This window comes from Toxorhynchites rutilus, chromosome 3 (genome assembly GCF_029784135.1).
Source record: "Toxorhynchites rutilus septentrionalis strain SRP chromosome 3, ASM2978413v1, whole genome shotgun sequence".
Classification (NCBI taxonomy): domain Eukaryota; kingdom Metazoa; phylum Arthropoda; class Insecta; order Diptera; family Culicidae; genus Toxorhynchites; species Toxorhynchites rutilus.
Genome location: NC_073746.1, coordinates 304626238 through 304649476, shown reverse-complemented (window position 1 = coordinate 304649476; position 23239 = coordinate 304626238). Strand labels below are relative to the sequence as shown.

Genomic DNA, 23239 nt, shown 5'->3' with positions numbered 1-23239 from the left:
ACGGAAAGCAAAAAAAAATAAACGAATTTAATATATAATTGTACACAAACTAAAACTAATATGAAATCTAATAATATGGTATAAAACAAAAATTGAATGCTGAAATCCAACATAGAAGATGCTTAGGATATGCTGAACTTGAAACAACAGAAAAACCAGCAGTAGCCAAATAAAATGCCTTCAGAAATATTGGCCGACATAACGTCTTTTGATAAAACTACCGAGATATTTTTTGCATCCAAGTATATAAAAATAAATCCACTAATAGGCGCAACGAGAAATAATTCTTCGTGATGACAAAGGTAACAAAAAGACCATTATCAATCATTAGCATTTATGCCGGGTTGTTTCTGAATTGTTCTGATTCAGCACGCGGAAATAAATTTATGTGTTTCCACAGTCATGTTTAAATAACAATATAATATAGTAATTTCATTTACAAGCATATTATAATGTTTATTATTTTGTTTGGTAACGAACGATTGAATATCTTCAAAACAAAAACCTTTTCCTATCTGGCATCTCTGCTAAATCTAAAGAACGAAGAGGGACACACGAAAACAAACTGACGTCATATCATAAAAGACGAAAAATTCTTTCGCGTCTCAAAATTCACACTCTCTGCAGCTTTTGCGCTCCACAGCTATGCAGCTCAGCAGCTCAGCAGCTCATCCGCTCAGCTGCTCATCAGCTCAGCTGCTCGTCAGCTCAACAGCTCATCAGCTCAACAGCTCATCAGCTCATCAGCTCAGCAGCTCAACAGCTCAACACCTCAGCAGCTCATCAGCTCAACAGCTCCGTAATGAACTGATGAGCTGCGTTGTTTTGATTGCGAACCGATCCGAATCCGCTCACTATAATGAAGCGATTCGAATGAACAGCTCATGAGCGGATGGCACATCTCTACAGTAAGGCCCGAACGAGCGTTAGCGAGCGTCGGACGGCATACGTTTTCCTGGTGCATTATGTTTGTTCAGTTTTTGTTTTGAAATATAAAAAAATGGAACGAGCAATGAGCGGTAGAATCTAGATTTTTTCGATCTGTACCCCCAATATGTTCTCGAAAGGCGAAAACCTACGCTCCCCGCAGTTTTGACTACAACAAACGCACTCAAACGGTTAATCTGACAACAGGCCAAGGTAAATCTATATATATATAAATGGAGTGATGTCTGTCTGTCTGTCTGATTCTTATAGACTCGGAAACTACTGAACCGATCGACATGAAAATTGGTATGTAGGGGTTTTTGGGGCCGGGGAAGGTTTTCGTTATATTTTGAGACCCCTCCCCCCTCTCTAAGGGGGGGCTGTCATACAAATGAAACACAAATTTCTGCATTACTCGAGAATTAATCAAGCGAATGAAACCAAATTTGGCATGTGGAGGTTTTAGGATGCAATAAATGTTTCTATGGTGTTAAGATACTCCTTCCCCCTCTCTTAGAGGGGGCTGCCGTACAAATGAAACACAATATTTTGCATTACCCGAGAATTAATCAAGCAAATTAAACCAAATTAGGCATTTGGAAACTTTAGGGTGCAATGAATGTTTCTATGGTGGTTAGATACCCCTCCCCCCTCTCTTAGGGGTGGCTGCCATACAAATAAAACACAAATTTCTGCATTACTCGAGAATTAATCAAGTAAATGGGCGGGACGAAGTTTGCCGGGTTAGCTAGTCAGGCATATAGATGCGGCACTAAGTGTAGCAAAACAAATATCTGTTTCTGGGAAGCCAGATGTTTTTTGTCAAATATACAGTGACTCAAATCCGTAATCGTACTCCACCATTCGGAATATTCTATTTAGATAAAATCATAGTGTCATATGATAGTTAAAATGTTTGCTATCCGTTTTCAGAATAATGGTTTTTATTTCTCTTAAAATGGCGAAGGTATATTGGATCACAATGTTTATTTGATCATCCTGAAGGAAAATATGAAACAAAGTGTCTACAAAATGGGATGGAGCCGAGGATTGAAGTTTTGCCAGGACAATGACTCAGAGCACCAGACATATAAAGTTCGTACATGGTTACATGGAGGCGATCTGGCGTAGTGGTAACATCCATCCCGACATTCTTCCAAAAATGGAAGTAAAAGTGACGAACCAGCCAAATGAATTGAAAGTCACTATAATACAGATAACAAAAAAAACATGGTTACATTACAATTGCTCAAAAGTTATTGATATTCTTCCACGATCTCCCGACATCAATCCCAGCAAAAAACTAAGGAAGTTATCTGTATAGGGAATTTAGAAACCACCAAATTTCTAAAAGTAACGATTTTAGAAACCATTTGATGAAAAAATTAATAAATATTCCTTCCGAATACTCCAAAAACTCGTAGATAAGGCTGAAGACAGCTAAAAATGGTTGCAATGAACAAGGGATACCATACTAATGATGGAATTCGGAAATTGGTCAACGCATTCGAAAACGAGTTGAGATTTCAACCAGCGTACGATTATGAGTTTGAGTCAATTTTCATACATTAGCACATACATCCGCTATTTGTAGAGAAATAAAATATGCTTTTAAGCTTTCTACTTTGGTACCGACTTTCAAAAAAAGGGAAAAGAGATCTGCATGGTGGAGTACGATCACGGATTTGAGTCACTGTATGCGTTGAAAATCTTAAACATCTGTAAATGTATGCTAATGTCTACGAAATGTGCCAGCCACATTCCTCATTCGAAACCAATGATGTTTTTATTTCGTTTCGTCACTAATTTGAAAAGTCTGCAGCAGGAATAGAGGTTTGTGACAAAAGTAAATGGTTAAAATTTGCAGACATCTGCGAATGAGTCATCTCTGTTCGAGATCGATTTTCAAAAATCTCCGAGATTCAAACTCAATCAACACATGCAAAAGTAGCAACATTGCCTGGACCCGAAACAAGCGTGCAAATAATTCAATCGTATTCGTGGAACTATTTAATCTCATTAGAAGTACAGTATACGTATAAGTTGTTGAAATTTGAATGAAAATTATTACTTGAAATTATTTAAATGTTTTGAACTCGTAGTTTTCACCCTAATTAAACTTTTTTTTTTAATTTTCCTAGCTTTTCGTTTAAACTTCATCGATAATATAAAATTATTATCGGACACAATTTTGTTTCGCGTCAAAGCAACGTTGCCACTTTTGCATATGTTGATTGAGTTTGAATCTCGGATGAATTTTAGAACGCAGAAGTCGCTCTCGTTCGGATAGCGAAATCCGATCGGGTTCCAGAATATGGGTGATTAAAAAAATTCATTTTTGACATAGTACTATGTCTTTGATTGCTACACTCTGTCCAACTTCTGTAAGACCGGGTGATGATCTTGCTGCTTTGTGTCATTGTGAACAAACAATGCTTCAGTTTATATTCTAGTGTGTAGGTATTGATGACTACCATACACTGCATGATTTTCATATGTGTGCACGCGCTGAGCGTAAACGAATGTTTTCATATTTTCAACTCTCAAGTTTCTATAAGACCAGTCACATTTTCCGTTGTTTTAGTTGTTTTGATCAATTAAATCTGGAAAATGTCGAAAGGAAAAGTCCTCACGGAAAGAGAAGAGAGACAAATCGTTGCATTTCACCAAGAAAATGTTGGTATCAGAAAAATGACAATTCATCAAATGTTGGTAAAAAATCCTCACATAAAGAGGGCTTAAAAGGTTAAAACTCCTCATCTTACACCATCTCACCTCGGAAGACGTCTGAGTTTCGCCAAAGCTCACATGAACCGACAGTGGGACATGGTATGTTGTGACGAAAAATGTTTCCAAAAGAGCTTTGAGCTTGGGTAGACTGTACACTTCGTAGTTGCTCTCCGTGATTGACCTGAACCAACCAAATTGCACAAAGAACACACAGAATGACGCTTGGGCAAATAGCAAATCATTCTCGTTGTGCAATTTTCGGTGATTTGAGCTTTAAACGGTCAATAACGACGCCGGCCACGTCCTTACAGTTACCAGGGGAAGGGAAGGAATGTTAGTATGATATTCGCCGCCCGAAGGCCAGAAGGGTCGCTTCTATAGCGTGGTTCCCTAGCGTTTATCATGGGAGAGATAGTTGTTAGTAGGGAGAGGTAAAAATCACATTTTACAGGAAAACCTGTAAAATAGATTGGACCGGCTTTTTTCTAGTATTCATCGCACGTACTTTTTATCGAAATTCAATCACTCCGGCGGAGATTTAACTGTGGGAAACCTAAAAAGGTAACCGAGAGAATTCCTCCAAAGCCAACCGAGCCGGCAATATGTTCCATTATTAATTACGCCTATTCTGTAACGAACTGGGAAACCTGACAAGGTCACCGAGAAAATACTTCTAGAGAAATCGTCCTGACAATATATTCAATTATTTACTGCGCGTATGCTTTTTCGTCGTTTCAATTGGTCCTAGAGGAGCTCTCCCGGTCATCCCCTCAGGCCCACGAAAAGACATCTCCACGCCGTCGGGATTGGATTCCTCCATCCGCGGGCAACCCGAGAAGGCCACCGAGAGAACCCATCCAAAATCAAACGAACCGGCGATATATTCCGTGAACCATATTGCGGAAGAGAGCATTGATCGGACAGTTTTGGAAGAATATGAACGACATTGGAAATTCTAGTGTTTCGAATTCATTGGAGCTTTCGTTAAATCGGATCATCTGTTACATAGCTTTGACTCGACTGCTGACAATCTTTGTATTCTCTCTCCATGGTAAAAAGGGAAACCGGGAGAGAGCAGGAAGGAAAGAAGTGTAAAATGTAATTTAAGTCTGTGGTAAAATGAGAGTCATGAACGAAAGTATATTTTTCATGTTTAATACGTGTGCCACAAATTCAATTCATTCTCTGGATTATTGTTGGTTCGAGTGGTCGATTTTCTAAAGGAAGAATATTTATTTATTTATTTACATATATATACATATACATATACATATATATATATATATATATATATATATATATATATATATATATATATATATATATATATATATATATATATATATATATATACGTATACGTAATATATATGAAACGGAAGTAAACCTCGCGCGGGCTGGCAATTGGCGATTCTTCATTCCTCAGTGATAAAATCGATACGGCACAGCCACATATACAATTTCCGCGATAGAAGATGGAGACAAGAGCGCACACCGAAAGCGACAAAATAAACCAAGCGAATGCCGCTGTCATACATATCGTGTGATGGGTGAAAGCAAACACTACGATCAACTTCTACAACGATGTAGAAATGTTCTCACTCAATGCTATGCAACCAATAAATATATACACTTGCACATACACACACTTCGCTAGTGCGAGAGAGTTGTTTTTACTGGCCACATAATAAAACATGGTTCAAGTATGGGGTGCAGAGGTTTTTTTTCACAGCATGCACACGCGACGAGTAAGAAAAAAAAACACCGCACGAATACAAGTACACAGGTAACGCTACAATTCATAAGAGGAAAACTTCGGGGAACAATTTAATTTTCTTTATGATTTCTACAGCAATTCTTCAGGAAATCTATTTCCCTGCTGAATTATGAAATATACAATTTCGTGAAGTAAACACTTTTTCGTCGTAGAAAACTAGCATCGACACTCGCAGAGACAGAGCGCGAGCAAACACGTCTAGTTTGCTTCGTTGCTCAACCCGAACTCGACGAAAAATGTTTCCAAAAGAATACATTTTGCTATATAGCATAACGAAGAGTTCTTCAATGTATAGGTTATCTTCACTGACGAAAACAAGTTCAATTTGGATGGTCCTGATGGTTTCAACGGGTACTGGTGTGATTTACGGAATAAGGAACAGTATTTTTCAACCAGGAATTTTGGTGGAGGCTCGTGCATGGTTTGGGCGGTATTCTGCGCAACCGGATAGCTCAAAATAGCTTTTACATCATTCAAGGATTGCACACATGTTCTGGAATCCTCTCTCCTACCGTTTTTGCGTGGATATCGTCACAAAAAATTCGCATTCCAGCAAAACAATGCTTCTATTCATACCAGCAAGTAAACTAAGCAATAGATTAAGGATCAAAAACCTAATTTTTTGGACTGGCCGGCTCACGCAGAATCTAAAGTGAGGGAAAACGGTACACCACGATTGAAAAACTCATGGTCGCAATTTCGGAAAAATGGAAAAATATCGAGAAATCCGTTCAGCAGAATTTGGTAAATAGTATTCCAACACGAATTTTCAAGGTTATTAGTCGAAATAGCAAGGTTATCAATTTTTGACATGTAAATCAGCCTATCGTTTTGAATTTTTCTTTGATAATACTTATGAATTTTGAAGTGGTCTTATAGAAATTGGACCGCTGAAATTATCATATTCAAGCACAATAAATAAACAAACAACTCTTTTGAACAGAATTGACGTTAAAATACTTTATTCTAAGCAGTCTACAATGTGTAAATGTATCTTGTTGAAATTCTAACTGTTTGTGTTGCAACGAAATAGAATCAGGGTGGTCTTATAGAAGTTAGACAGAGTGTATATAGGGGGGTCACTGCAATTAATAATTTTAACTGGATTTTGATTTTGAAATTCGAAAGGGTATACTCACGCATATCAGATTATGAAACCTTGAGTAGTAGCAACCTTGAATGTACTTGCCCATTCTCCTTTCTCTTTCCTATACATAAGCAGAACTTAGCACCCAATGAGATCAATTCACTACAGCAGCTACACGAACTTTCCAAGAGAGTAGGGTAAATGATTTTGGTTCATCCGATTTAAGGTGTTTTCACGCAACTGGTAAATGCAAATCGATTTTTCTTAATGATTATCTCTTATACCCCCTTATTCCGCGCGGCGGGTGACGTGGAGAGCTAAATGGATAGGATAGCTAAATTACTTTTGAGCTCCTATTTGACACCCGAGCCAATAACAAATGAAGACACGACTTCAAATCTCACCTAGTGACGAACTGTAGTCACGCCATTCGCCTACGGGGAAGCAGTGATTTAAGCCATCTCACGTCACTCGCCGCGCGAAATAAAAGGGATAATCAAGACGAGTTTGGGTTTGTTGAAAAGTCCCAAGTGTCTAGTTGCTAATAATACCATTAGGTGTTCAAATTATCCAAATTTTGGTGTTTTTTAACGGGTTTCTTAAAAGCGGAATTATGATCATGGTTTGTCCTCCTCTAATCATGGTCTGTCCAAAAAATGATCATGGTTTGTCCGGGTTTAGAAATGAAGATTTTCTAATTTTCAAGTAGATATCGCATTTCTCATTGCTTGAGTTTACTCTCATCATATTGAGTCATTCATAATTGGGGCTTTCTCCAGAATATTGCCTTTTCTTGAGCATTTTAAAAATGAACGTCACTCAACAGAGAGAAACTTTGTTTTTGCTACGCACGAAGGACAACATAAACAAACTGCAGCGCGCCAAGCGGCTGCCATCGTAACAATGCGGACAAACCAACATCAGCGCATTGAAAAAACCATGATCAGAATTGAAGTCATCGAGATGCATTAATTGCATGATTTAGATGTATACATTTGATTCAAATGGTGGCAAACCATGATCATATTTTCGACTGGACGAACCAAAATCATTTACTTTATATAAAAATGGTTTTCTGTCTGTCTGTCTTTCCGATTTTTATGGACTCGGAAATTACTGAACCGATCGACGTGGAATTTTGCATGTATTGGTTTTTAGGGCCGGGGAAGGTGCTCATGATAGTTTGAGACCCCTCCCCCTCTCTAAGTGGGAGCTGCCATACAAATTTATTCCATGTAACATGTAACCATGTAACATGAAACATATTATTTGCAAGTGTTGATAAATACAATGCGTCTCCACAACAATTACATTCTCGCCATGTTTAGGTGGAGGCGCACGCTCCACTTTGAATTCAACCTATGAGCGGTGCAAAAAAAAAGGATTTTTTGTACTCCCCGCACTCTCTTAGCAACTTGGTTGAAAAATCTTGAACGAGAATTCTGCCGTTCTACGCATAGTTGCCCCATGTTACTTTTTGATAATTTTCACTTTTCTTCATAACACGATATTTTTATGCCTTATCTTCCAGGAAACCACAAAACAACATATTGTTTGTTCCGGGCTTTTCAAAAAACCACATAAAGCTCAATTGCCACATGTTGATATTCTAGGCATAACTGTCTCGCCATGTATTTTTTGTAGATCCATAATAAATAAATCTGGCGTCGTTGGGATTTTCTGAGGCGAAAAATCTCTGGTTACGTCTTCCTTCGGAAGGGAAGTAAAAGAAGTTGGCCCGGCTCATGAGTTGTTGAGTCTGATAGGTAGGAACAGGTGGAGTCGCCTCCCTGATGTCGGTGATTGGCACTAAAGTGGCGGAAATATGCCGACGTAAAACAAGCGAAGATAAAAAAAAAAAAAATTAAAAAAAAATAAATAAATCGGTTCAAGTACAAGAGTTTAATGCCACGCCTTCAGCAGAGCTAATGCATTCATTTCTGGTTTGGAAAAACGAACTAAATCTCAAAAAGAAAAAAAAAAGTTTAACAGAACAAGTGTACACCTTGTTAGTGAATGTCCAATAACAATGAGATATATATTCTGTAAAGGCGTTGCAGGTCACTCCCTACTTCATAAAACAATGTTTTTATACATAATATTTCGTTCGGAAAACACCAAAAAACTTATTGTTTGTTCCCAATATTTCAAAAAACAACATCAATTTCAATTGTCCCATGTTGATATTCTGGGCATAGCTGTCCCACCATGAATTTTTATACTTATAATCAAGCTCGATTAATTCAAGTGAGGGGAACTTCTCACATTTCATTAGACAATAATTATTGCTCATAAAAAAACCCGTTGTATGGTTAAGTTGAAATGCTTAAAGCTTCTTATAAACAAAGGGCCTGGCCCGGTAAGGGAGTAAAAAGCGCCCCCAAACCAAATCACCAGCTGTATGGCAAATATTGTATAGGATATCAAATAAGAAATTTTGGAGGTTTATTTGAACCCCTATGTAGTTTGACGTAGGATCTATAGTGAGAAACGTACTTTTTCGTTTATTTCACGTATCAAGAAAAAATATAAAAAAAAAAATTTCATCAAAAATTTTAGTACTAAAAAAAATATTGAAATCTTGAAAAAATTTTTTTTGGGATTTAGAGATTCAGTACTACTCTAATTCATATTTAAATGTATTTCTACGGCTTTTCTACATATGTGTGATTTTTTTCAGTGTTGCGCGGTACCAAAAAACATTTTTTTATATATTTCCAAATAATCTGTAATCTATGTAAGGGAGTAAAAAGTCTCCCAAACCAAATCACCAGCTGTATGGAAAATATTGTATAGGGTACTAAATAAAACATTTTGGCAATAGTACCATATATATGAGTCCTTATATGGTACACCATATGATCTATGGTGAAAAAGGCACCTTTTCGTTTTTTTCACGTCATTCTCAATAGCTTTGAGACAACAATATGAAAAAAAACTGAAAGTACATCTTACTTAGGTGTATCGATCAATATTTTCAAACAATTTTTTCATCAGAAAATCTAACACTAAAAAAATGTTTAAATTAATTTTTATCTTTATTTTAAATTAAATTTTAATTTTTTTTAAATTTTGACATTCAGTACTACTCTCGTTTGTATTCAAATTTCTTCCTACGTCTATTTTAGGTATATGTGATTTTTTTCCGAATGTTTAGAGTGTTTTTTGCGGTACAAAAAAAGTATATATATTTTCGAAACTTTGAAAAAAATATTACTCTGAGGCCCAATTTTACTCTAATTTTTATTTAAATGCGTTCGTATGTGTTGTTTTTTCCACATGTAGCGTAATTTTTTCTTGAATTTAAAGAGGGTTGCGCGAAAAAAAAAATGTTTTTTTTTTGCATTTTTAATTTATTTTGAATTTAGAGAATATTAGAGCATTAAAAAATATTAGAGCATTAATTGCTCTAATATTTTTTAAATTTTGTTTTTCATATGTCTAAATTTTGTCGGTATATTTAGAGCATTGCGCTGTACAACTTTTTTTCTCGTATCTTAAAATATATGAGATTATCTTTACATTGGATTTAGAAGGTTTACCAAATTCATCAGTATGATAGAGCTCTGTGAGAAAAAAATAAATTCTTTGTAAAAAGATCATTCGGATTAATGAGTAGAACACCTCAAAAAATCCGATTTGCTTTTTTTAATATTTTAATCTTACAATTGAAAACACGAATACAATAAAATAATCGATTTCAAAAAAATTTAAAAAAATGCAGACGATGAAGAAAATTATTTTTGTGCGCCGCAATGCTATTGAAAATTCAGGAAAAATTACGCCACAAAGACAAAGACACGTACGAACGCATTTAAATAAAAACTTGAGCAGATGTGAGTCTCAAAGTTATATATTTTTTTCAAAATTTCGAAATGCCACAAAATCTATAACATTTTTTTGTACTGTGTATTTATTTGTTTTATTATTAGATGAGAAAATAGTTTGAAGATATTTATTATTCTAGAAAAGCCGTAGGAGCACATTTAAATATGAATTAGAGTAGTATTGAATCTCTAAATCCCAAAAAAAAAAATTTCAAAGCTTCAATATTTTTTTTAGTACTAACATTATTGATTTTTTTTTTGGTATTTTTTCTTGATACATCGTAGTAAGATGCACATTCAGTATTTTTTTTTCAAATTTTTATCTCGGATCTTTTGAGGATGGCGTGAAATAAACGAAGAAGTACGTTTTTCACTATAGATCCTACGTCAAACCATATAGGGGTTCAAATAAACCGCCAAAATTCCTTATTTAATATCCTATACAATATTTTCCATACAGCTGGTGATTTGGTTTGGGGGACTTTTTACTCCCTTACCCGGCCAGTCCCTTTGCTAGAAAACTTTGATTGCGTTTTTCTCAGTTGCTGATTTTGGAACATGGGACAACTATGCGTAGAACGGCAGAATTGTGTCTGAAAATAATCTGATATTATAATGACGAGTTTTGGTAGTAGTACTAGGAATTTTATAGTAAAAGGTGATTTTAAAGGTTCGATTAGAAGATCAATGAATGAACATTCCTGCGATTGGACCCATAAGCGTGCACTTAGTAAGAAAACGTGAATGTGTGTAGGTATTGATAACAAAAAATAAATTTTGGGCAAGACGAAATTTGCCGGGCCAGCCAGCTACATTTTATATTCATACTTTATAGTTCATTTTTTACTAGAGGCCTTGATCAGATCGGCAGTAGAATAGAAACGGGAATTAGTGCTTTGGTGAGCGATACAGATTTGTGTGATTTCACTAGGCTGTTTTCGAAGTATTTTTTGAGCTATTTAAACAAGTTTTTGGAACAACAAGTAACAAGCATATAACGCGTAGACATTTTATCTTTCGAATGAAGAGGTTATCAAACCATTTCGTTCAGTTGGGTAAGAGGTATTAACGCTCGAAATCTTGTTGTTCCGGTGTAGTGCTCTCGTTTGTAAAACATTGGACTTACACCGTGGTTACACGTTGTCCTACGTCAAAAATCGATCATTTGGATTCTTGTTGATAAATACAATGCGTCTCCACAACAATTACATTCTCGCCATGTTTAGGTGGAGGCGCACGCTCCAGTTTGAATTCAACCTATGAGCGGTGCAAAAAAAAGGATTTTTCGTACTCCCCGCACTCTCTTGACAACTTGGAATATGGATATGTTGTAACAAAGTAATCCAAGTTGGGTATCTTTTCGATAGTCAATCATTCCGTGTTGTCTAATTCCGCAATGATCATTGCATTTTGTCCATTAATGGATTATTAAAGATCAAGACAACCTTGGACATAAATGTGAATAATGACAATGCGTTCAAACTGAGTGTTCCCTAGGGGAAGGTGATATTTATGCGGTAGCAGGTTCGCGGTAATAGAAAATCATTATTTTTATTTCCGTTCTCACTGTTTCTCCTAGGCTATATACACTAACCACTAAGCAATAGAAATAGTTATTACACTTAACCATCGATTCGAACTGTTCCGTTCGAACGGCTGTGACCTGAAGTCGATTGCCAAGATAAAAGCATTCAGAGCGTTCATTCCTAATAGGTTTGGGGTCATCCAAAACTGCATTTGCTCGCCTCGTTTACTTTTGTTGAGTTATCAAGCAATATATTCGCGAAACAAATGGTTTGGTTTTCTCGTAGAACGAAGAAAATATTTAGAAAAATATATCCAATACAATGGAGGCCTGCTCGTCAAATCTGCGATTATTGTTTCTCGTAAATGGGACGAGAAAAAAATTCGCTTCTAACTGTGCCTTGAACTAATTTAATTTTAGTAAACACTATCATTGTTTGACACTTGTTACTTGAGAATGCGAATCCTCTTGTAAGTCATTGCGCTTTTCACATATTGGTTTCTTTGTATGGCCATTGCATTTTCTGAGCGGTAGAAGTTACTTTATACAATTTATTAGCTGCTTAATTCGACATAAATTGGTAAAATATAGTAAGGAAGACGACGTTCCTGTTGTTAGCTCCCGTCAGATAGTTCCTCTCGTTTTTTTTTCTTTCTACGTCTGTTTCTGATCGCTCTCTGTCTCGACCTAGCCCTAAAACTCGTTCTCGCTCGCCCTCGCATTCACATTAATTTAATTTGTAGACACAATCAGTCTTTTGGTTTCCATTTCCCATCTCTTGCTATAACATGTGTTGCTGCTCTCTGCTTGGATTAGTATTTTTCGTGCACAATTTTACTCGCCTTTCTACATTACTAGTTTCATCACGTCATCAGTTCAAGCGAAAGTTCTCTTGTGTCTCGTTTCGACTTAGTTCCGGGCCTTACATAGCCTACCCCTAGTGCCATAATCTCATCCAGGCAAGTGTCCTGAACGAGTAAAAAAAACGCGTAAAATAAATAAATAGTAAATTTGGGCACGTCACACCCTGGAAGGTGACCAGTAGCACTAGTGGGCTATGTTTGCACGGGTCTTGTCAACGGAATATTACAACCTTGTGTCTAACTTTTGCCTTGATCACTTCTAATTGAATCACTTTGATCGAACTGCAGAGCGCGAGTGGTTTACCACCAATTGTTCGTCTCACCTCACATGAACAGAATAGAAAAAAAAGTTCAACAAAATTAAGAAAAGATTCTTACACAGACAGATAAAACGAAACATTCTAGAACCCTACGAACAGTAGCTTTACGACTATCACTAAATATATGTGTGTTGTGTATATATTGTATTGTTATACGATAACAAAGTGATAAAAACATTATTCCAGAGCTAGTTTGCCTAAGCCTAGGTACTGCTTTGTCACACGTGTACATTCTGGCTTAGTAGGAGTTCCCGCAGGTTGAGTAGATTGCTAAGCAGATCGTCGCGTTCCTTCCGATCCCGAACGATGAACTGTTGGCTGTTGGTGGAGCGAGAATATCTGCTCCACTCCTGTCGCTGCTGGGATCGATTTGCGTATTGGCCACTGCACGAGATGCTGCGGCTGTGGCGATTGTAGTAAGAGTTGTTGCTATTGCCACTGTCGTCCATGGTAGTTTCGCACTGCGGAACAATCGTAGATTCGGCGGACCTCACGTCGTCCGGCAAGGAGAACGGTATTGTGGGGGTCGCTACACGAGTGGTGGAATCCACGACGTCCGCCGGTGACTGTTGTTGCTGCTGCTGCTGCTCCTCTACAGCGTGAGTTTTGGGTTTTGTGGCGCTGGTGGTGATTTTGTCCATCGAAGTCAGTTGGTGGTCCATTGTCGATGCCAGGGATTTATTTGAGTCATCCTCCTTGAGGGCACCGTCCAAGCTGGAAGAGGTTAAGAAAATGGATGCTTTGTTGGTAAATTTCTTGCTGGTAAATTCCGTTATGTATCCTAAGTTATGCCGCATGATATTAGTGATTAATGGTTTTGGTTATTTCCACAGATGAAACGATAATTGGATCATAGCACACAGCACACTGACGAATATTTTATGAGTTTTTTACATTTTCGAACTGGAATAATGATGCTTGTTGATAAATTAACACCGTTTACACGTACGAATGCAGAGGTAATTCTCCTGTATCGCAGACTACTTGGACCTGAGCATTCACTCGAAATACGCAGCAAAATTTTTTTCTCTGGTTTGAAAAATGTAAAAATAACGTTGTAAACAGAATTTTTCAACTGCTCATCTACTCTTCGAGAACAAAATAGGCTAAATATATGAGCGAATGACTCATTCATTTTCGGTAAGGGGTGGTACACAAATTACGAAATGCTAAAAATGCGATTTTTAACCCCCTATCCACCTCCCCCTTATGTAACAATAAGTAATGCAAGACAAACCCCCTCCCTCTTAAGTAATGCTAACATGAAACATATGTGCAAAACGTTAAAGTCATTTGAAAGAAATCATATTTTAGCTTTTATGAAGTAATGAAAATATCCACGTAAACAATGGAGGCGGTGTCTGGCGTTTAGCTAAAAGAAACATGAGCTGGTATAATTTAATGTTGATTTATACAAAAGCAACTACTCCTTGGTCCAACTCAGCAGTTCCTGTCGTTACATTCCACTACTTGCAAAAGGTACTGGGATATCCTAACGTGATGAACAAACCACTCGGTTGAACATCCTACTAATTCCGCTTCTTCGATTTAGAGAGTTTGCGGACTCAATATATTCGGCTTCAACGGGATATCCATCGATCGCTAGGTTGTTCCACACATCAGCTATCGTTTTCCCTGCATACTCAAAATTCGCAGGGGGTCGCTTGTTTTGAGTTTTCATCCAAGTGAGATCCCTCATGATCATGAGGCAGTATTGAACCTGAACCTAACTCCTGGGAGAGAGGAGCCATCAGACATTCAACTCGGTTGAAAGCACTACGTCCTGGAGCATTTGTAGCAACGAATATTGCATCGAGATTCTTTCGAAAATATGTATGATCTTTTTATAACGAGGGCACACGTCTGGTCCTCCATCCACATTAATTATGAATTATGAGCTAGCTTGGTTATTTCTTGATGTCGAATAATTTTGAATCAGGGCGTTCGATAACAAACGGAATAAGCTCATGTTTAGCAGGCATGACAGAATCATGATTCCTGCTTACTGGCTGCTATTAGCCTCATTACAACACGTGCTTTATCATCTTGGCTCAGGGAACACACCTCATTCGGTCCTAGAATCGATGCTAGCTGCTCAAGCTTATAGGGGCGCGTGAATTTATTTAGGAATATCGATGGCACTGAATATCACGCATCTAGGTACATCAAAATTAAAAAAAAACTCGATCCTAGGGTCAATGAACTTCCAAGTTTCCGAAAGCACTGTATTGGAAGCTACTTTCACGAGCTTCCTTCGGAAGAATGAAACGTGAATCTTCTATCTAAAAATGACAATCATAATCAGAACATGATCGGAGTCATCGTTTTTCAGAACGCGGAAACATATCCGCGAATATTGGCACATCAATTGGCGAAACGTCGAAATTACAATTTATTTGCAATGTAGATGATATTTCTAAATGAAAAAGCCGCTGGATGGAAACAATCAGTATGCTTCTAGCGGAGAAGTTACCGCTGAACTTATTTGTAGCTGGTCAAGTAAACCTTTGAAATCATGATTCAGCTATACAGGTCGGACTCGATTATATATAGACTTGATTATATACAGACTCGATTATATGTGATTCAATTATGTACAATTTTGGACTCGATTATGTACAGTTTGGATTTTTTTTTTATATTTATAATATGGCTTATTTCATGAAAAAATGTAACCTTTCAACTTTAAGATGAAGTTTAAGCTATTACATGCACAGTGGGGTAAAAATCGTGATTTTTGAAGATTTTGCTTGAATTTTCACCAGGAATTGTTTATATCGATATTGCAGCCAAATTAAGAAAGATTGAAGTTGTGCGTCAAAGAACAAATTGTGGAGCGGTTAAAAAACTTCAATTTAATTGATAGAAACAATCTAGTTTAATATAATTTTTTAGGATAAAATTAACAATAACACAAAATTATCAACTTTTAAGTGCTTCACTTCAAAAATGTTATCAAAATCCACTAATTTAGTTGTTCCACTACTATATCCTGTACTGAATTTTCTCATCTTTCAAATGAAAGCATCAAAATCGTCTTCCGTAGCGTACTCTTTAATGTAGAGCCAGTTTGAGGCAACAGAGTTCGAAACAAAAAAAAATTCTATAACTCTGTCATTGTTGAAATTCGAACATATGCGTAGGAGGATTTTTTTCATCAAATATGATCGTCTATCACCTCCTGGGAGAATCTGGATAAATTTATTTTTTTCATGTGAGAAAGGTGTTTTCTGGCTTTATAGGGATGAATCAAAAATCAAATTTATTTTCAAAAAACGAAAAATACATGCAAAAAAACAAATAAAGAAAAAAATTTGACTCGATTATATACAGGATTCGTTTATATACAGTGAAAAGAAATTAAAAACTGTGTATAATCGAGTCCGCGCTGTATATATTTCAAGCAAGCAAACCATTTGTTATGACAATTGTCATGCGTAAATGCGAAAACAGAATAGAAACATACGGTATGAGGCATGATGTCGACGCCAACCTCTCTCAGTTTCTATTCTGTTTTCGCATTTTCGCATGACAATTGTCATGACAAATGGCTTGCTTGATTTTAAGTTAATTATCAACAAATGTCTGTCAAATATATACGGGCAATTTGAAATTTTAACTCTTCCCGCTGAACACTTTTCAATAATACTATTATTCAATAATAATACTTTTTTAATACTCTCAGTGATCTGAATGTCTATTGAGCGCGATCTGTTATTTAGTTTGTTTACAGCGTCAATGAGAACATGTTTTTCGCTCGACTATTTTTGATATGGATATTTTTTTTGGTCAAAAATATTGTGTTGCGAACAAAATTTGTCGTACCGAAACGTTGAAAATGCCGCAAATACATTTGGCAACTGCAGTAGAATTCGCTTATTATTACTCCGCTTATACTGACTTACTGCCTATTATTACGTAATTACACAACGAAGTTTGGTTTTCATATAAAATTCTTTGTAAAAAAGTCGAATATAACGATTTCTTTACATGCATAAGTATATGAAAAACGGGGTTTCCACAAATGATATCCGTTTCTTATGACCTCCCTTCGATTTCATTATATACGGATTCCATTCTGTATCGAAAACACGGGTGTATGAATAGTACATTCAAAAACGGCCGAGGAAAGATGAACGATTCGTCATATTTTGGTTGATGTTTTGGACGTGAGAAAAATCGCAGCACGACTAGTGCCAAGAGAGCTCAATTTTCTTCAAAAATTTAATTGCAATCACGTTGCCGAAGACATGAGCGAACGGTCAAACTCAGATCCTTTGTTTATCCAACGCATAATTACTGGCGACGAGACAAGGGTGTACGATTATGGCATGCGAACGAGTCAACAATCATTAGTATGGACCGCGTGGACGCAATCATCAGCACGGACGAGTCGAAATCGAAAAAAAACTACGTCAAAGTCCGTAAAACGAGAAGGTAATGCTGAGTGCTTTGTTCTATATTCGTAGTGTTGTCCATTCGGAAATCCTTCCGGAGGGCCAAACGTTCAATAAAAAGAAGAAAATTTCCTTGGCGTTATGAGGCGTTTGAGAATGGAGATTCGTCGCAAACGGCTAGATTTGTGGAAGGATAATGGTTGGATTTTGCACCACGATAATGCACCAGTTCATCAATCGATCATTGTGCACGATAGTTTAACTAAAAATGGCACTAATGGCACGTAGTCTCCAAATATGGACCCGTGTGGATTATTCTTATTCCCGAAACTCAAATTACCGCTTCGTGGAACCCATTTTGACAGCATTGACGACATGAAATCGAATTCGCTGAAGGCAATTCTTGAATACAACTATAAAAAGTGTTTCGATGACTGGATTGTTCGTTGGAAAAAAAGAATCGCTTCAGAAGAGCCTATTCTAAAGACGATAATATAAATTTAGATGAAAAATAGATATTTTAATTTCAAAAGTTTTGATTAATCTCGAGTGGTTCGTTTCGACCGTGCAGGATCGCGGCGCGTTTGCTCCGGTGAAGCCATGATGTAAACAAATTAACTTGTCTTGACAGCCAATGCTTACTGTGATTCAATACACTCTCCTCTTGTTTCAGTAAAATTTTGAAAAAATACTCAACATATGCCTCTATGACAACGATTTTAGTATATCTGGATTTTTTTGAGTTCAATCTTTAGAAATATGAACTTCTGTGCTGGCAAAAGAGTCGCAGAAACATCTTAAATTATACAACGAGGGCCAAGTAGATGTTTCTGAAGTACAAGATTTCGTGACGATAGGAAGAGCGTCGAAAGGACCAGCCCCATAAGGGGTGTTACGATCAAAATTTTGTCGACCTAAACGTGACGCATTCATTTTTATCATACTTTTAAAGAAGGAAACTTGAATGGGGCAAATCGAAGTCCAGAAGCCGCAACGACAGGAAAAAGTGACTGTCGAAATTCTCCGAGAAACATTTGATTTTGTACGCTACCTATATGTGTCTTGGAGGCGACATTACATCGCAATCGGGACCATCAATCGGGAAATTTACGTGAACTATTTTTGTCTGAAAAAATGTTAGAAATGTTCAAACAATGCTCTCATCTAGTTTCCAGACTAATAGTTCAATGTAAGAACTGCTTCTGTTTTACAATAGAACTGTATGGATATGAACAAAAAATTATGATTCCGGAAAGCCGAAATCCCGGAGTTTTGGGGATTCGTTCAAACTATTATGAATGTGGAATGAAAGTTGGTGAAAATATCCACAGTTGAAAACATTTTAATTTTTTGGATACAAGAGGTTTTTTTCGTTGAACACATAATGTTTAATGAACCGAAAAATATTAGGCTGTCAAAAAAGTCCTGCGGTTTTTTTTGAATTTTCATTTGTTCATAAAATTAGTTACAATCATCTGTTTTAAGTCAAATATGCGCCGTTTTATTCGATGACTTGTTCCCAACGAGATTCCAACTTCATAATACCCCTGTTATAGAAGCTCACTTCCTTATTGGCAACAAACTCGGATAGCCAATTTTCACAGGCCTCTTTTGTGGCTAACTTTTGACTACCTAGTCGTTCACCATGGACAAAAACAGGTGGTGCAAGGTCCGGACTATACGGCGGATGCAAAAGAACCTCCCATCCGAGCTCCCGGAGCTTCTGGCGCGTCACCAAAGAAGTGTGTGGCCTGGCGTTGTCCTGATGGAAGACAATGCGGCCTCTGTTTATGAAAGATGGCCTCTTCTTCACGAGTGCTATCTTCGAGCGGTCCAGTTGTTGGCAGTACAGGTCCGAATTGAGCGTTTGGCCATAGGGAAGCAGCTCATAATAGATTATTCCTTGACAATCCCACCAAACACACAGCAGAACCTTCCTGGCCGTTAATGAGGGCTTGGCCACCGTCTGAGCCGCTTCAGCGGGCTTCGACCACAACCGTTTGCGCTTCACGTTGTCGTAAGTGACCCACTTTTCATTGCCAGTCACCATCCACTTCAGAAACGGGTCGATTTTTTTGCGATTCAGCAGCGATTCACATGCGTCGATACGGTCAAAGATGTTTTTTTTGCGTCAATGTGTGTGGCACCCATACATCGAGCTTCTTTGTGAATCCAAGCTTCTTCAAATGGTTAATAACGGTTTGATGACTTATCCCCAGCTCTTGGCCGATGCTACGGCTGCTACTATGCCGGTCTCGGCTAATTCAGCGATTTTGTCGCAATTTTCGACGACAGGCCTTCCGGAGCGTGGCGCATCTTCGACGACCTCTACACCAGAACGAAAACGTTGAAACCATCGTTGTGCGGTGGAAATGGAAACTGTATCGGGTCCATAAACTGCACAAATTTTATTGGCAGTTTGAGATGCATTTTTGCCTTTGTCATGGTAGTACTGTAAAATATGTCGGATTTTCTCTTTATTTTGCTCCATATTTGCGACACTATAACTCATGAACGACTTAACCAAACAAAACACTGTCAAGGACTATATTATAGCGCGCAAAAATACCTTTCCAACAAGCTATAGTATGACTCGATACAATGAATACAACTAGAACTACGCGCTTACAACGACATCTCGCGGAAATACCGCAGGACATTTTTGACAGCCTAATACAAGTTGAATTGGAATAAATAATATAAACCAGGAGAACATGAACAAGATTTGGAAAAAAACTGCTACTATTTCGAAAATCAATGTACATGTTTGTAATTTGCCTGAGCTTGACGGAATAGAAGGCTCAAAACAAATTGGTGTTTCAATCAGAGCAGTACGCTACCAATCTCAGAATCGTTCAGTCTTTGTAGCGTTATGTAAATTGCATTATCAGGAATAGGTAGTATTTTATGTTGAAAATATAATATTTGAAGCATTGGCCACATAATATCCGTACGAGTTGTATAATTTGTATCGACACGCTATCGGTGACCGCAACGAGATTTTTTGACAGCGGTTTGCTTATAAAATAATCCTCTTTAAGTGATGAAAGTCTAGCCGCCTTCGTACAGTAAGTTAAGTGCACTACATATACAACGTCCCGTCACCGTAAAGAACAAAAAAAGTTTTTCAAATGTAAAACGGAATTTTGCTAGGTTATCTTCAGTGACGAAAAACAAGTTCATTTTGGATCGTCCTGATGGTATCAACGGGTACTGGCGTGAATTACGGATGGACGAACAGTATTTTTCAACCAGAAACTTTGGTGGAGGATCGTGCATGGTTTGGGCGGGATTCAGTGCAACGGAAAACTTGGAAGATAGCTTTCACATCCCTCAAGATGGACAGCAGGAATTATATACATATTTTAGGGGTCTTCTACCGTTTTTTACATTCAGCATTTACATTTCAGCAAGACAATGCCGCTGTTCATACCAGCAAGGAAACTAAGCGATGGATTTAGGAACAAACACTTGACTTATTGGACTGGTCGGCTCGCTCTCCAGACTTGAATCCTGTGAAATTTTTTCGAGAATTCAAGTACGCAGAATTTACGCTGAGGGAAAGCAGTACACCACGGTTGATGATCTCAGGGTCGCTTTTTCAGAGACATAGGAAAATATTGAGAAATCCGTTCTGTAGAATTTAGTAAATAGTATGCAGATAAGAATCATTCAGGTTATTAATCGAAAAGGTAAGTAACCAATTTTTGACATGTAAATTTGCCGGTTGTTTTGAATTTTCCATTGATAATACTTATGAATTTCGAAATGGTCTTATAAGAAACAATAAATAAACAAACGACTCTTTTGAACGAAATCGACGTGAGGTATACTTTATTCTAAGCATTCAACAAAGTATGAAAATATCTCGTTGAAATTCTAACTGCTTGTGTTACAACGAAATATATTCAAGTTGGTCTTATAGAAGTTGGATAGAGTGTATGTCACTATTTGGAATACAAAAATTATTGGACAGACAAGCGCAGTACCATGGTTTGAGCCCTGTAGAAAATTGTGGAAAAAATTGAAAAGCGCGGTTGCAAAATATGCTTCGTCGAATTGTTTGCTATTTTTGCTTATGATAGCTCCAAGCAATGAAAACAAATATCGTAATCCAGCGAGATTTCTGGAATGTATCAGTGGTGGCCACACAAAAACACAATAAATTGGAGTTGATAAGAACAATAACGTACCCACAGGAAGAAAGAAAAAAATCCTAATGCTAACGTGAGCTGCATCGTATATTAATCTCGTATAATTAACCCATAAACAAAATGATAAAGCGTGCATTTTCGGAACGGTAATATGATTATATCTTATCATCGAGTAAACAGAAAGCAGTGAAAGTACTCATCGCCGGACTGCATCAAAACAATTATCACCCCCTTCATCACTACCGGTGATATATTAAATCTCACCATAAATCAACATTCCGGCGCCTTACGGGAAGTGTCACTTGATAAAAGATAGCAACCATATGGTGGGCCAATCGAACGATGATCGCCGCCGGGTGCAATTCGCAATGCAGTGCTATGCGTTTCATCTCAGCGCACAAATTATAGCGCGAGAGACAACAACTTTTTCAAGCTATTATGCTATTATGTCGTGTGGGCGGGACGAATTTTCGATTGTTTAATTTTTCCGCTTGGCACGCAATTCTTATTTTAGACTGTGAAAGTGAAACAGTGATTTGTCGCGCCGATTCGTTCGAGCTGAGCCAACAGGGAGGGGAGCGTATATGCAACTGCGATAAAAAAAAAGTTAATTCAAAAGCACATAGCGGTAATCGATGCATATGGAATCAGTAGCTAACTATTCTAGGAAGTAATTTTTACTGGGGCAGCCAGCAGCCAGCAATTAGTTGGTATAACTCGCTCCCCGTTTATGTCGTGCGCACCTAAGTTGCAACACGCTTGATCAGTGATTTCGTAATTACTCGAACAGGTACTTGACCACTTCCGAGCTTTGCTACAATTACTAAATGAGTCGTGCGACTTGAACAGTAGTGCCGCTGACGGTGCGTCTGTATTCGAATGATGAGCTTGTTATTGAGAGAGATAAAAAAAAGGATGTTGAGTCCCTGAAACAATCATATGAAACACACAAACAGTGGTGGTTAGTACCAGATCACACCTTCAAAAAACGAATTATCAAACAAATGCACTGGACGACACATGCTGTGGATACTCGCAGAAATACTGCCAATTTTCCGAAATAGAGTCACTTTTCATTTCGGTGGTTGTTTTATGTTCTTTCGAAACAAAGCCGATATCGACTAGGTTAAGTGTGTGTCTCGTTTGAGTACGAATTTACCTTACTGAGCCGCCGGATGAATATGTGAGGGTTAGTTTGGAAGCTTGTTAGTGTCGATTTGGCGTGTCGGATGGATTCAATAGTAGTTTGGATGATCCTCTGCTCGAAGGAGAGAGAGGTGCGTGTTACAATGTACAGAACGGGGAAGCTAGAAGATGGTGATAGTGAGGTGCTCTTAGGCGAGCGATGATTACCTTTCTGTATTTTGGCTGTGTCGTTCTGCGGCTATTACCTCTCGATCAGTGATGAGTTTGTTTTTTTTAATCAGTTATCAGTGATGGGAGGAATAGTTTGATTAGAAGTGTTCGTTGTTCTTTTTTTTGCAAGTATAGTTTGTACACACTTAACACTGTACGTTTGCTTTTTTTTGTCTCGATATTCATGCCATCGATTTATACACACATAATTTTAACCATTAACTCGCAAAACTCGGAAAAATTTTGTTTGGCGTTCGTTTTCTACAAGCGATCCGGA

At 37.5% G+C, this 23239-nt stretch overlaps 2 protein-coding genes across 6 annotated transcripts in view; both read right to left on the bottom strand.

Moving 5' to 3' along the window:
• Positions 1-23239, bottom strand: part of LOC129776980 (V-type proton ATPase subunit e 2-like) — a 176322-nt gene that overhangs the window by 46530 nt on the left and 106553 nt on the right. The window lies entirely within an intron of this gene.
• LOC129776976 (protein phosphatase 1 regulatory subunit 3A) overlaps positions 11880-23239 on the bottom strand; it is an 82893-nt gene continuing 71533 nt past the window's right edge. For all 5 annotated transcript variants that reach the window (XM_055782975.1, XM_055782979.1, XM_055782976.1 and 2 more), the window contains one exon: positions 11880-13769. In XM_055782975.1, coding sequence (XP_055638950.1) covers positions 13274-13769 — 496 coding nt within the window. In that variant the 3' untranslated portion in view covers positions 11880-13273. The remainder of the gene's footprint in view (positions 13770-23239) is intronic.